This window comes from Stegodyphus dumicola, chromosome 6 (genome assembly GCF_044657685.1).
Source record: "Stegodyphus dumicola isolate Sdum_Otavi_A_Nest chromosome 6, ASM4465768v1".
Classification (NCBI taxonomy): Eukaryota; Metazoa; Arthropoda; class Arachnida; order Araneae; family Eresidae; genus Stegodyphus; species Stegodyphus dumicola.
The window spans coordinates 47,652,131-47,667,148 of NC_140773.1; the positions used below are offsets into that span (position 1 = coordinate 47,652,131).

At 31.9% G+C, this 15,018-nt stretch overlaps 1 protein-coding gene across 1 annotated transcript in view; it reads left to right on the top strand.

Moving 5' to 3' along the window:
• LOC118188956 (estradiol 17-beta-dehydrogenase 11-like) overlaps positions 1-15,018 on the top strand; it is a 58,545-nt gene that overhangs the window by 26,791 nt on the left and 16,736 nt on the right. The window contains exon 2 of the mRNA XM_035359486.2: positions 12,415-12,654. Coding sequence (XP_035215377.1) covers positions 12,415-12,654 — 240 coding nt within the window. The remainder of the gene's footprint in view (positions 1-12,414; positions 12,655-15,018) is intronic.

A 15,018-nucleotide genomic window follows, 5' to 3' on the forward strand; every position in this document is an offset into this window, starting at 1 on the left:
AATTCGAAATTTCAAATTTCGGCTTCCACATGCCCATATTCACAGTAAGATTACGTCATTCAAAATTCGATGGCTCTATGTACCGTTGTTTTACTACAATGAGAAATATACATACATTTATGCAGATTTTTCATTTTTTAATTTCTTCAAATATAATGCAGGACTCTAACATTTGGTGGCAACAGTTTGAAAAGTGGAACGGACATTTATAGTGATTCAACGTAAAATCGCAAAACGAAAACAATAGTCCTTCAGGGACAAAGTTCCCCCCCCCCTTTTTTTTTTTTTTTTTTTCTTTAAGCTTTACATGCATTTAAACTTCAATCGCACTTTTTTTATATATATTAAAGAAAGAAACACAATAAGTTCCCCATGTACCACATAGTATTACATGGGGCTTACAGAAGTAAAACTGAAATAAAATTAAGGATGATTACAAAGTTTCACAATAAATTGACAAAAAGGGTTAAAAGCACTTCTCTCGGAAATAAATTGATAAAATTCTGGAGGCCAGTTAATATTAAAGCTTTTCAGTTCAAGTTTCAAGACCTTTCTTTCGTTCTTATATTTAGGACATAAAAGAAGCACATGTTCAACATTCTCCTCTCCACCGAGACTACAATCACAGACAGACTCGGAGCTCAACTTAAATCTGTTCAAATAACTTTTGAAATTTCCATGGCCAGTAAGAAATTGGGTTAATTTATAGTTTGTGAAGAAGTGATGACATGGCAATCGCATCTTGATAGAAGGAAAAGATCTCTTTCTTAAGCTCCCTTTATTTGAATTAATGAATTCGTGGTTCCACGACTCCACAATACTTTCATATATGACCTTCTTATAGACAAAGCCCCTTTGGACTAAAAATAAGTTCCTGGTTGATAATCATAACAAATTCAAGCCGGATGGGAAACTGCAATCGCTTGAAATCGAAGGACATTTTTGAATTTGTAGCTGTCATCGGAATGCGAGGAATGAATACATCTTCACCTGTCGCGTATCTCGTACTGGTGGCTTCTGTAATGTTCGTCAATAGATTCTTCACTAAAAAATTTGCTCTGCTAGACAGGTCTATGTTACGTAAGAATATCATAGCGAATTCTTTATTTAAAGTGAGCTCGTGTGGCGGTATTCCTAGGTCTCAAAGAGCATTTAAAAATTCTGTTGGGAATGCACAGCTTGCTCTGTATTGATTTCTAATTCTAAGGATAAAAAGGCTGCAAAATTATCAGGAAGTATTCTTGGATAAGCTTATTATGTAATTATGAATTATTATCTACCAGTTGATCGTTTACCTGAAGAGTTCTGCTTTTTTATCTTTTATGTCTTGTTTCTGAAATCAACCTTCGGAAAATGACCATTTTGCTAATTTCTTCGTGGTTTTATATCGGCGAAAAAATGGTACACCATGCACTTAAATTCTGCTTTAAAGGTTCTACATCGTTTTAAAGAGTACTTAATAATTTTAGTAAGAATTGATAGAAGGAACGCAAATGACGTGAAAGTGTCCTTCTAATATAAACGTCGGGAATGAGAATTCCGTGAGCGGTTTATCGAAATCTTATGTAGACAGTGACTACGGATTTGTGTGAATAAAACTGTAGGTTTCTATGAAAGAAAAACACACCGAACACACTTCTTTATTTATATAGATATTTAATTTTCAGCCCAAAGGAGCATTAGCTCAGAACGGCTATTAATTAATTTTGGCATTTTGCATCGATTCACTATAAACGGCGAATCACTTTTGAAATTTTCGTTCAAATATGATACCCGAAATTTTTCGCGATTACAATACTTCCTTTTTACTTCTTACAAGGAAGTAAAAACGCATATTGCCAGTTTGCTATGAAATGTGCCAAAATTGCAAACTCAAAAGCAATTTTTCCTCGAGGTTTTAGTTTGATTTTGGTTTAGTTTATTATGGCAAAATACACAAGGGCTATCTGCCCAAGGGGAGGGATGTTTTCTTGGAGGATTTTCTAAAGGAAACTGGCTCGTAATAACTTTACACATGAGGAGAACCACGGAAATGCCCATCCAGCCTTCCCCTTCGCCTGGATTCGAACCCAACTTGGACTACCAGCTTTCACGATGGGCAAATTTTTCCTCGACAAATGCTTTCTTCTGACATAAATTCAGACTGTAACACATTTTTAAAAATAATGTACAGAATCCTTCAATTAATATTTTTTATCATTCTTGTTTTAAACGAGGGCAAATAGCTTGTTTTATAATCGGTAAAATTTTCAAAACTTTATATTTGAAATTCTAAAATTATAAATGTCAAATAGTCTAAAAAATTGAGCGATTTTCAAATATTTGCCAAAAAATTCAGAAAGCCATAGTTTTCATTTCAGTTTCATCGAAAAGATTTTATTTCACTGTGTTTAATAGTGCAAACATTCGAATTCTGATATGTTTAGTTTGTTCATTAAACGAAAATATGTGCGAAAAATCGTTTAAACATTAAATTTAAGAAATATAAATACAATTTTTAAAAAATCGCTTCACTCTATTGCTTTATCTTCGACTAACCAAGTGTAAATGCGGTAGCTTGTCAAGAATTAGGGTTAAAAATCGATGACAAAATTAAACTCACAATAAATTAAATGAGCGAACAAAGTAAAAGTTTGTGAAAACATTAAGTAATTAAAAAATATGACGCGAATAATTTTCGATTCTAACTTTTATTCTTATTTGCATCCACCAAAGAAATTACCCGGAGGAAAATTTTGCACTCGTTATAAAAAAATAAAACACAAAACTTTCGTATGACAAAAAATGACCGAAATGTTTAATTTCAAAATCAGAGATTTTTTATATCATATTCAGTTTGTACAGAGGTGTCAATTAGTAAATAAATTAGCAAATGCAGACTGATTCCCCTTAAAATGCCGTTCTATAATGCTGTTTCGTGGTTTACTAGTGTCTTATAATTTTTTGTTATTACATTTGTTATGTCAAAAAAACGTTTTCAGGCAAATAATTTAAAAGTTAAAAATGCCTTATTAATATTCTCAAGAAATTTTATTTCTTTATAATCTGGTAACCGTGCAAAACATTCATTAAAATACAAATATTTTTCATTTTTAATGAATAGAAATAATATTATGAGTTGGCTATGAGCCCATATTAAGGTATGCCAATGTTTTTAAGAACATGAATTCTATAAGATTATATGGATAAGATCTCCACTTTGAAAAAAATATATTAATCACTATTTTTCACAATTATCTGCATAGAAATGATTGTCATGCAATCTCTGAACATTAGAAACCTTTTTCCTACACCACATTTTATTGTTAGCTGCGTAGAAAAGAAAACATTTTGCTCTTCAGTCTGGGTATGGCCCCTAAATACGATTCTCGATTTTAATATCAAATATCTCGGTCATTTTTCTCGTATGTGAGTTAAGCATTTTATGTTTGATTTCTTGTAACGAGTGGGGCTCCAGGGAATTGATGTTTCTATACAGGGAAAGGCGTGGGATATATGCCTGTTTACCACTCTTAAACGTCTTCCATCACCTGTCACCTGTAACGATTACAACATTTTTTCTAAATAAAAGTATAGAGACCGGAGAAACGTGTAAAAAGATAGATTTCGTATTTTACTCAATTTATTTTCTGTTTAAAAATAGAAAATTAATTTAATTCTATTATTAAATATTGTAGATTTGTGTTATCCAAAACATTTTTGTTACTTAAACACATATTTCTAGTTGAAGTATACGTACAACCAACGATTTTCAAAATAAAAACCGGGTGAGAAATTTTGTGGACACGGTGTACAATGGACTGTATGAAAAGGTCTATCAAACGGTCCTGTCTAATGATGGTGGTGGTAGTGAAAGGAGTTTCTGTTATCCATCTAAATTATCTTTTCTGTCATATAGATAGTCTGAAGTCTTAAGGATACTGAAGTCCTACTGCATATATGTGCAAGCACATTTGTATTGAATTTTTGAGTTTCGTGCGATACAAATTGCAATGGACTTCTCAAGCCTTTCAGGCTGACTTTCATTCTGGTGGGTCTATATTCGGGTTTCTAAATTTCTAGAAAGTTTAGGAAGTCGACATTTGTCAAAAAGTCTAAACCAGTGGTTCTCAAACTTTTTTGCTCCATGAAATCCTTTTATCATTGCCAGATGAAATCCTTTTATCTTTTGACATTCTCGATCCTTCCAATCCAGAACTGGAAAAATACATATGCATTTATTCTAATTTATGTTATTTTTTCATGTTTTTTTATAAATTAAAGAAGAAAAATTGATTACCATAAAAAATCTCTGAAGGGTCGTCTATGTAGTGAATCCAGACAAAAAGATATTTTCTCAAATAATTTGACCTCAAAATAGAGCATGTGAATGTCAGCAAATAAGGACTGTAGTGATTACCCATAGCTAATCCTTCAGTTTGGTGATAATATTCATTTTGGGAAACAAAGTCGGTTTGACTTAAAGAGAATTTAGTAAGAGAAATTAACTCTTCAATTTCAATACGTGCAGAATGGAATTCTCGAAGCCTTCTTTCAAGACATATTTCTTCTTTCAAGACATATTCTTTCGAAGATTGCTGGAATGAACTGGAATTTTTGATGTTAAATCACTGTTTCATAACTTAACTTTTCAAATGTCATTACTATTTCTGGCGAACAGATGGCGGTAACTTCTCGTCCGCTTTACTCCTTTTGGCTATAAATACAACCATTCCTTTCATTTCTTTGCTTCTGATTAGGAGGGACCTGTACTTGTTTGGCCTTGAAATCGAGTTTTCACTAAAATCTACGCCAAACACACGCCACATGTATTTGTTGCTTTGCCTAATATTATAATAGGAATTATTTTGCCTTAAGCACTTTCTTTCAAAACCTCAACGACAGAGTCGTAGCTAGGTTTTTCAGCGCCCAGGGACAACTAAAGTTTTCGCGCCCCCTACTGCTTGTTAAGGATGGAAAACATTTAATTCTAAAATGTCGTAACATCAGTTTGGCGCCCCATGGATTCTGCGCCCGGGGATAGGTGCCCCCGCTTTCCCCCCTCTAGCTACGCCCCTGCTCAACGAGTTACACTTTTAAAGATTTTAGATTTTTATTTTCCATTGGTTATTTAAATTTAAAAACGATGTTTCTTTGAACTACGACGCAACTGTGAACGATGGAAGAATTATTTAGTGACTAAATAACAAAGTAAGCCAACGTGACATGAAGACGTTTTTCATTAGTTCATCATTCATAATTCATTCAATTCATTATTCATTTCAGTCCACATGAGAGATGATAATGTTATTATTAACAAAAGAATTGCTTAGTGTTTCTGCGCAAACTATTCGACACGATATCCAGCCAAACGAGTAAACATGTGTTGATTATTGAGTTAGGATTATCATTTCGAAGGAAATAAAAATCCCCCCCTTTTTTTTCCTTGCCAAAATAATCAAAACGACGATTTCATTATCATTCGTTCAACACTCATTGTCCTTGAATCACGAAAGCGGCTATTGATTCCTGTTATTTTCCACAAAATTACCTGTTGATTATTTCATTAACCCTATATAGAATAGAAGGACAGAATCTCGAATAGAGCTAGTGAGTTATGCATCCGTATAAATAGACCTTGAAAGAATTGGAATGAGCAAGAGGTTTGCACGCCAACGGCACGCACAATTCGTAAAGAAGAAGTTGAGGCGACAAATTGATTACAATGCGAAAGTTTATTTCGGTTTCCCAAGATAATAGTTTCTCATTAGAAAAATATGACATTTTATGTGAATGCGATTATGTAATTCTTAGTTTCCGATCTACTTTGAATAAACACCTTTCTCGACCTCTGAATGGGAAGATGAAAAATAATAGAACCTCATGATATAGAAAACGTTAAGTGGCTGGCAACAGTGTGAAATATGATGCAGCTTGATGTTGCTGATGAAAGATTAGATTGCAGAATTTGTGATATTTAAATAAAATCCTATTTAAATTAGATTGGATATTTTTGAAGACAGAATTACTACTGAACTACTAGATTTAGAGTTTAATAGAGTTATGGTAAGATTTCGAAGATACTTACTTGAAGTTTCATATAGATGTTTCATATAGAAATTCTATCTAAATTTTTACACTTTTCATTTCTTCTACCATGAACTAAATGGCATAAAATTATCCCAAAAGTAGACTAAAAAATTCATAAAATTAAATGCAAGAAGTATCTTACAATACCTCACTTTTCAGTGGATTTCATGTACAGCTTAATAAACCATGTGAAAATCTACAGTTCTGAAACCATTAGCAGACTTCAGTTTTAATATTTAATCGTACTATTTGTTGTGTAAGCACTTACTCTCTGTGTACAGCTGACAATAAGAAAATCCATGTTATGTCACTTGCATGCCTTCTTTTATGATACTTGAAAACTAATTAAATTCCTTGCTTGAAAAGCACCGTTATAACTTCGTACATAAAACGTCATTAAACACCACTAAGAAACATCATTAAATACTTATCAAACGTCCTGCAATTCTAGGCCATGTAGACAACCCATCTAACTTCAAAGAAACAATAAATGGTCTTCAAAACTTTAAGCGGGGTGGCTTCATTATTGTTATTATCTGCCATCATTGGCAATTATTTATTAATTGAAACTATCATCAATGATAAATTTATAATAAATTTTCATACCTACCATATTCGTCAATGAGCTTATTTGTCAGCCATCCTCTTTCTACAGTTCATACAGATTACTGTAGAGAAATTTTCAAATTCAGAAGGCCCTGCTTATTCATTTAAAGCAGTTCTCTTAAGAAATACCTTCTACTTCATACATTTTGAAAAGAAAACTAAGTACAATGTAATCGGGAAGTCCCAACGACCCTGTCATAAATTCTTGTGATTTCATGCCATGTATTAAGCTTACATGATTTATTTGGCCAAAATTAAAGGTAATTTATCTTTGATATTGCTTCTATAGCAAGTCCATTAAAATGTCAAATTTAAACATATGGTGTATTGGATCATCACTTTCAATGGAGTTGGTATTCTCAATTTTTTCAGCGAATCTTTTAACTTTTATTTCAATATTTCCCTGCTCACGTAAATGCACACACACAGGAAGAAGAGCCCGTTTTGAATACATATACTAATTATGCGGCAATGCGGCACATACTAATCTGAAAATACAACTTTCGATCATAATATTAAACTCAGAAATACTTTCTGAAGAGGCCGAATGCTTCATTACTCTGATTCATTTCTGTACGCAACAACTCCTTAAAGATAGTCGGTCTATTCTTATAAATCTAGGAAATGGATAGCATTTGCTTGTGCAAGCCGAATCTCTTTTAACTGGCAGCAACCAAACGCCGCAGATTCCAGATAAGATATTTTTCCGGATAATTAAATATATATTTCTAGAGAATTTACTGGCTCATGTTTAGAGATGCCATTATGTAGAAATTGCAACATACGAATGTAGTCGGCAATGTTTTTGATCTAGCTGCCCCAATTTTAAAAAAAAAAATCGAAAATTACACAGTTTACTCAAACATATAACATGATCTTGTATTTCAGAAAAATAAAATTGAACATTTTAAAATTACCCCATTTAATATCAAATGAAAGCTATGAATTGTTTCGTATCATGCCATATAACTTCAAATGTCTGCCTGCTTATAAGGTTGTATCGGTAGTTTTAAAAATTCACTGCGCAAATAATTAAGTTCCATAGATAAATTTCTAATAAATATTTCTTTATATTCCATTTCTGGAATCTTACGAAAGTCTCTAATGCTTTGTCAGCTTCCTTCCACTCATCTGTATTGTTCTGTGTGTCGTCCTCATCTTCATTCTCTCCCTACTCCTCATCATCTTTCTCCTTCTCCAGCACGCGTCTGATTATTTTGCTGTCATCTTGAGAGAGTGCGACGGGAACAAAATTGTCCACATTCATCCAAGCCTGCATCTCTGCTTCACTAACACTAATCTTCTTCGAATATGTAATTAAATAAGTGATGTACGACACGGGTGCCGGACATGCTTTAAAACAAAGAGAAACTTTCACCCGGCTATCATCTACAAATATACTCATAAGCCACAATTTACACTAACAACGATGTCTGAAATAATGTTCTTTATTGTTTTCAAGGGAAGAGACAACGTAAATATGGCGTCCTTCAATGTGAATTGTATCTGAAAATCATAAATACTACTTTTAGAATTTACGCATGTACGTATAAAAAGGATCATTAATTTATCTTTACATACTGTATAATGAGTTGATTTCTCAACTCGAAAAGACTTGTTGAGCGACAGAAAGGTAACACATATATTGTCATCATTGAAATCTTCAGTTTGTTAGCCCATTACATACTTTTATAATCTCCTCGCATTTTATTTTAGACATTCAAAAGTGCTGTTATATTGATACTGACGGTCAATTGGGTACCAATTATGAGGAATTTTCTGTATTTGTTGATGCCAATCTACAATTATAAGAATATACAATTAGAAGAATACGTTCGATACATTATGGATTATTTAAAAACATTTTCTATTCTTGATATAATATTCTGAATCGACTACTCGGCACTGCGTGTAAACAACATGTATTTAATGTATGGCATTATATCTTTCATTGGCAGCAATACTATCATTTCTCAAAAAAAAAAAAAAAAAAAAAAAAAAAATATTCCTAGATTATTATAAATTTTTAAACGTGTTTAAAGTTTTCGTTCGTTTTGAAATGTAGGAATCGCGCGCTTAATTGATGAACAAATAGTCAGCAGTACTAAAAGGTTTTACAAGAGTTCTATTAATAAGAATCATTATAAAATGCCATAAACTTGACATTCTTTAATAAAAAAACTTTATCAAAATTGTCTTCCTTTTTTTTTTTTTTTTTTTGTCAAATTATGTTATTGTTGTCTATTTTAGCCAGGATTACAATATTCAGTACCTAAATTTCGAGCGTTCAAGACAAGAAAAAAAAAGGGGGTATCTATTTGCATTGAAGAAAAATTTACAGTATCAATGTAATAGAAGCATTACTTATGTACACAGTTATTTTTTGAAACTGAATGGTCATTCAATACTTTTTTTAATAAATTTTGCTTTTTTGCTTCATAGTTTTTAAGAAATTTTAGTATGACATCAAAGAATATTTTTAACTGTGGCGCCATCTATAGTTCTGCAATATAGTTAGAAACATATGCGAATTGAAGGACCCAAATGTAAGATATACTACTACTTGATACAAGTGTTATGATACGAGTGTTAACATCAAAAAACAAATAAATGAGATTAAAATTAATTAATTTTCAAGTTTAAAATACTCTAAGCTGAGATAAGTGAATTATGGTAAAGTATTATTTATTTTTCTCGTTCACTATTAAGAAGATGATTATGATATATAAGACAATCAAGAAATAACAGTTCTAACAGGAAGTGAATACAGCAAAACTGAAGCAAAAAAGAAACAACACACTATAAAATAATATGACAGAAATAATATAACAAATTATTCAAAACTCTTTGGTCTTAGAATTTTCAACAGAGCCATGTTTCTGAATTATACGTGGATGATTATAAATTCTTGAAATAATTCAGAAGGTGCCAAATAAACATAAAAAGATTAATTTAATTTAATACTATTAAAATTAAAGTGCTATAAAGTACGAAATAATGGAAGGCTTGGAGCTTAATATGGGAAATATCATAAAAATAAATATGCCTGAAAGTGGGGAAAAATTATTTAAATGTTAAACTGAATGTGTTTATTCGATTAAAAAATAATTTGAATGGAATAGGAAAAATTAAAAAAATAAAACCTGAATAAAGTTATTCAGAACTTTACAGAAATACATGAAGAAATTATTAAGCTCAGATTACATATTAAAAAGAAAGTGTACTTACGTACCTCCTCGGCATAATCTGGCGAATTTCAAAAGAAAACAATGCAGGATGACTTATATTTTGGCGATTTTTAACGGAAGATAAAGAATGACTTATATTTGAAAAAATATATGTCTTACATATATACACACAAATTTTGCGTTTTTAATTAGGTAATTATCTGAAAATCAAAACAATAAAGCTTTTTATAAGTTTTTGTTTTTTCGCTCTAATGGAAATTTTGTGGAGAGAGCTTTTAAAAAGAGATTCATGTACTTACTTACTATCACAAGTACCTTAGTAGAAACTATCAAATATTGAGAACATTACAAGCTCTGCCAACCATGCATATAAACATTCCTTAGGCAACCATGATCGTAACAATCTTTCAGTCAAGCAACGTCGCCTTTTTGTTGTATTCCAAGTTCCAACGGTTTTTATAGACAAATCTTGATATTTTTTTTTCCTTTAAGTCGCTCTTAAAATATCACTTTTGAAATCTGTCAGTGAAGGGAAAACTGCGGTAAATGTTCTGCAGGATTACAATGTCGTTCCGCGTGTGTGTGATTATGGCAAAGCACACTAGGGCTATCTGCCTAAGGGGAGGGATGCCTTCGTGGAGAACTTTCTAAGGGAAACTGGCTCGTATACACTATACACACGGGGAAAACCACGAAAACACCCATGCAGCCAGCCCGTTCGCGGGATTCGAACCTCGGACCGAACTACCAGTGTTCAGCAACTTTACCGCTCGGCCGCTGGTGGGCCCCAATGTCGTTCCGCAAATACGCTCAAGGGAACAATGATGAGACGAATGTGTTAGGTAGCCTGTGCGCAATGCCGAGTTTGTGGAATTATCTGATTTTTTTAAAGCTGAAACAAATCACTGTGTACATGGAAGATAAACACCGTTAGGAAATTAAGAAGGATTTAGCGAAAAATGTGTTTTTCTGTTCTAATGTATCATACAATCCTTATTCAATATTTAAAATTTGCATTTAAAAAAGATTTTTCTTTTGATATGTTGGTAATGTTTGCGAAAACTATTAATAGTTGGGCAATATTTTTGTAAAAATTCGCGTAAATCGAAAGCTTTCACCTGAGAAGTAATTTTTAGTCTTTCCTCTATAAAAGGAAGCCCACTAGCAGCCGAGCATTAGTGTAGCTGAATCCTGATTGTTCCTTCGAGATTCAGATTTTGACGAGAGAGTACATGGGCGTTTTCTAGGTTTTTCCCATGTGTAACGTGTATATGAGTCAGTTTCCTTTAGAAAGTCTTCCAAGGCATCCCACGCTTTAGGCAGTTAACCCTGAATCCTATGCCATACTCAAATAAATCAGGAATCAGGTTCTGTAAAGCACCGCCATATTGTCCCAAGGTGGTTGCTTTAATTCGTAAGTATAGAGGTCCAAGGCGATTTTTCCGTTTGTCGATTTGTGGCAAAATATTGTGTTTCTTTAATTATTTTACGGCAACTTCTTCCATTGCCGGAAAATGCTATAAACGTATATTTTAAAATTCACTTAAAACGAAAAATGCTAAATTTTTATTCTAGAAACCGTTGGAACTTGTAATGCAACAAAAAGAACCCATACGAAAATGCGGATGTCGTTTATTTAACCAAATTGTTATGCTCTAGTTACCAATGTTTGGCGCATTCTTAAAATTTGGTGATTTCTGCTAAGGTGATTATGCTATTACATACGTACCAAAGAAAGTGGGGTTTTTTATTTGATTGCGCGCAAAAAAGAGTACTTTTAAGTTTATTCCATTAATATGTTGCAACACATGTAACAAAGAAATACAAAATTTTATTTCAGATTTAGGGACAACAAGAAATTATAACAAAAAATATTGTTTTTAATTTTCCAAGTAGTTTTTAATTTTTTTATTATTATTTTATTTATTTTCTTATTTTATGAAAATGAGCGATAAATGGATACATTTTAAAACTGCAACAACTGACTACTTTGTGATACTAAGTCTACTTTGATAGTACTACTCAGGGTCGTATATCTAAGCCTATTACTGCTTTTTTTAAAGCGTAATCGTGAATTTAATTTTACTTTGATTTTCCTTTTTCACATTTTATGGGTATTCAAAATTTCAATATTTTATTGAAATTAAGTTTTTATAGTCTGATTAAAAAATCTACACTTGTTTCTTTTCTCCCACTATGTTTCCTACGATAATGTTTTCCCCTTAGGTTGTTTCCTCTGACGTTTTCGGCTGCAGTATAACCTGTTAAGTCAGCAAGTACTACATATAAATTATTCTTTTTGAGATTAATACGAAATACATAAGAGTTAAATATCCATGTAGTAAAACAAAAACACAGATAAATGGAATTTATGAAAAAATACACTGAAATCCAGTACTATATGGCATTGAAAATGCAGTGAAATGCAGCATTATATAAAATTTCATTTATTCTTTCTAAATTTTAAAATTTTGTTTAACAGAATGGATTCTTGAGTTCCGAAAATTGCTGTAATTTTTAACAGCATTTTTCTTCTCTTTTTTCCCCCCAGAAAACAGTGAGACAGACAGCAGATGAAATTAAACAGATAGGTGGGGACGCCTCATGGTACGTCTGTGACATCACATCAGAGGATGATGTAAATAGAACGGCGAAGAAAGTTCAAGCAGAAATAGGCGACGTTTCCATCCTGGTAAATAATGCTGGAGTAATGCAGAACGTGCCATTTCTTCAACTTTCTAGTGAGAAAATTGTTCAGACTTTTAAAGTGAATGCACTTGCTCATTTCTGGGTAAGTTAAAAGCGAAACAATCTTTATTCAAATGCTGATGACCGTCGACAAACCAAGAACTCAGTGGGCTTAGGAACTTACGTGTTGAATACCTATTATAATCATTTAAATAATTGCAGTATTATAATATTCTAATGATAAGGATAATGGTTAAATAATCAAAGTTCATAGATAGAAATCAGTTTCTCTGAAAGATACTCTCAATGGTTCAAATACTTACCTGTTCTAGGCCCTATTCCTTATTCCTATTACAATCGTTTTAATGACGCGACTCAATGGTTCTGGTACTTATGTGTTCTAGATTGATCCTATTAGAAGCGTTTTAATTATAATATTAATAATAATTTGATGAAGACAAGGATAAGAGATAAATACTCAAAGTTCATTGAAGGAAATGAATGAAATTCTCTTAACTGGTATCTTATTTTAACTTTATAATAACTTTAACTCTTAAAATTTATAATTTTGTAATTTGTGAATGGCAACCGCTGAAGATATGTAAAAACGGAAGTAAAGCAGTTTAACTCTTCTGTATCATATTTTAGAATTGTATTTCTATTTCGAGAACTTTTTTTCACTAATTCGCCAAACGTTAAGAGAAAATTTTTGTCAACTAACAAATGGCTCAAAATTTGGAAAAACAGAAATCCAGCAATCTTCAACAAAAACTACCTGGTTAGAAGGAAGAAGCAGATAACCATGCAGCTGATAACAGGCATTTTACTTGAGCTACTAAATGAATACAAGCTAGACCAAATTTATAATTTAGACTTAAGCTGAGCAGCGGGACAGAACATTACCAGAACATACGTTAATTAATATTTAAAAGGAAACATAGCGGTTGGTTTAAAACTTTGAAAGAATAAGTTACCATGTTATTAGCGTGCAATATGGATCTAATAATTAAGAAGACAGCACAGATAACTGACAAAAGCAGAAAACCTAGATGTTTAAAAGGAGTCAAAATTTACTTCTGACTTACCATAGCAACAAGAGCTCATAGATGAACAGAACCATTGTTACTGTTTTTCTTTTTAAATGGGACAGGGAACTGAAAAGGGAAATAAAAATAGCTTTATTAGTTAGATAACCGCGTAGCACACGTACCTCTGATATCTTTCTGAAAAACATTAATATTTCTTCTTTTATAACTTCTAACATTCCTTTAATTTTAAGGTATTATAAAAGCTTTCAAACGTCATTACAGAAAAGATGTTCAGTAAATGATGAACAAAACTGAATGTTGTCTAAAAGCAGCGCTTCGAAGGAGATAAGTAAGTCAATATTTCTGTTAGAAGCCATGCCTATTATAGTCCGTGCAATGGGTTAATCTCTTAAAATCAGTTCAAAACCGTTTTCAAAAACGGGGCTTTTATGTAGAAGGAACTTCAAAGAAATCGCAAACTATAACTAATGTTTCAGGCATCAGTGAGGGAAGTTATGTGGGTTCATTTTTAAAATGCGTATCAATTCACAACAATATTGAGACAATGTGTATAAAAACTGCATTGTGTTGAAAGAACTACAGAAACTGACATCGAACGTGATACAGAAAATGACATGAAATCATTAGTCGAATCTAGAAAAGCACTACAATTTCTAATAAAATCTCTTGAAGTCAAAGTTACTAATAAAAAAAAATTACTGACTAATTTGTGAAATTAAAAATTTTTTGAGAAACTCTTGTTGAATTGCATGAAATAAACAAAGTTAGACTTCTTTTTAACATAAAATGTCATCAAAAATATAGTATTTTCCTCCTCCTTCCATAAAATGTCATCAAGAATATAGTATTTTCCCCCTCCTTCCAGCATGCCTTTCCTGTGTAATTGTAGCACGGTCTGCTTGTATTCGAGATACAGGTTCGAGTCCCAGCGAGGATATTGCTTTTTTTAAATTCTCTTGTATCAAAATAACCTATTGACTCCACGAGAAAAATATTTTATATAAAATGAAAAAAAAAATTAATTCAAAATTGTGTTAATTGTTTAATTTTAGGAATAATGTTAATTATTATTTTATGATTCATTATTGAATTAGTTTTTAATTAATAATATACTTGAAAAGTTTAAAATTAATATCATGATTTGCAATGCACAAATCGCCATCTATTCAGCTGATTAATAAATTCAGATACGTTTGAGGTGGAAGTGAATTTTAATAAGCGGCAGTTACTGTATTGACGTCGAGTGAATTGTGAATAGAAAATTAGGAAGTATACTGAAGTCATACGTTCGATCAAGAGTTCCCATACTCATGTGTCTTACAAACAATATTATTAGTTTCGAGAGTACCATAGAATACGCTAATGTTTGTGAAAAATGCAACACCATAAACGAATTCTCGAAAATGAGTGAAATTTAT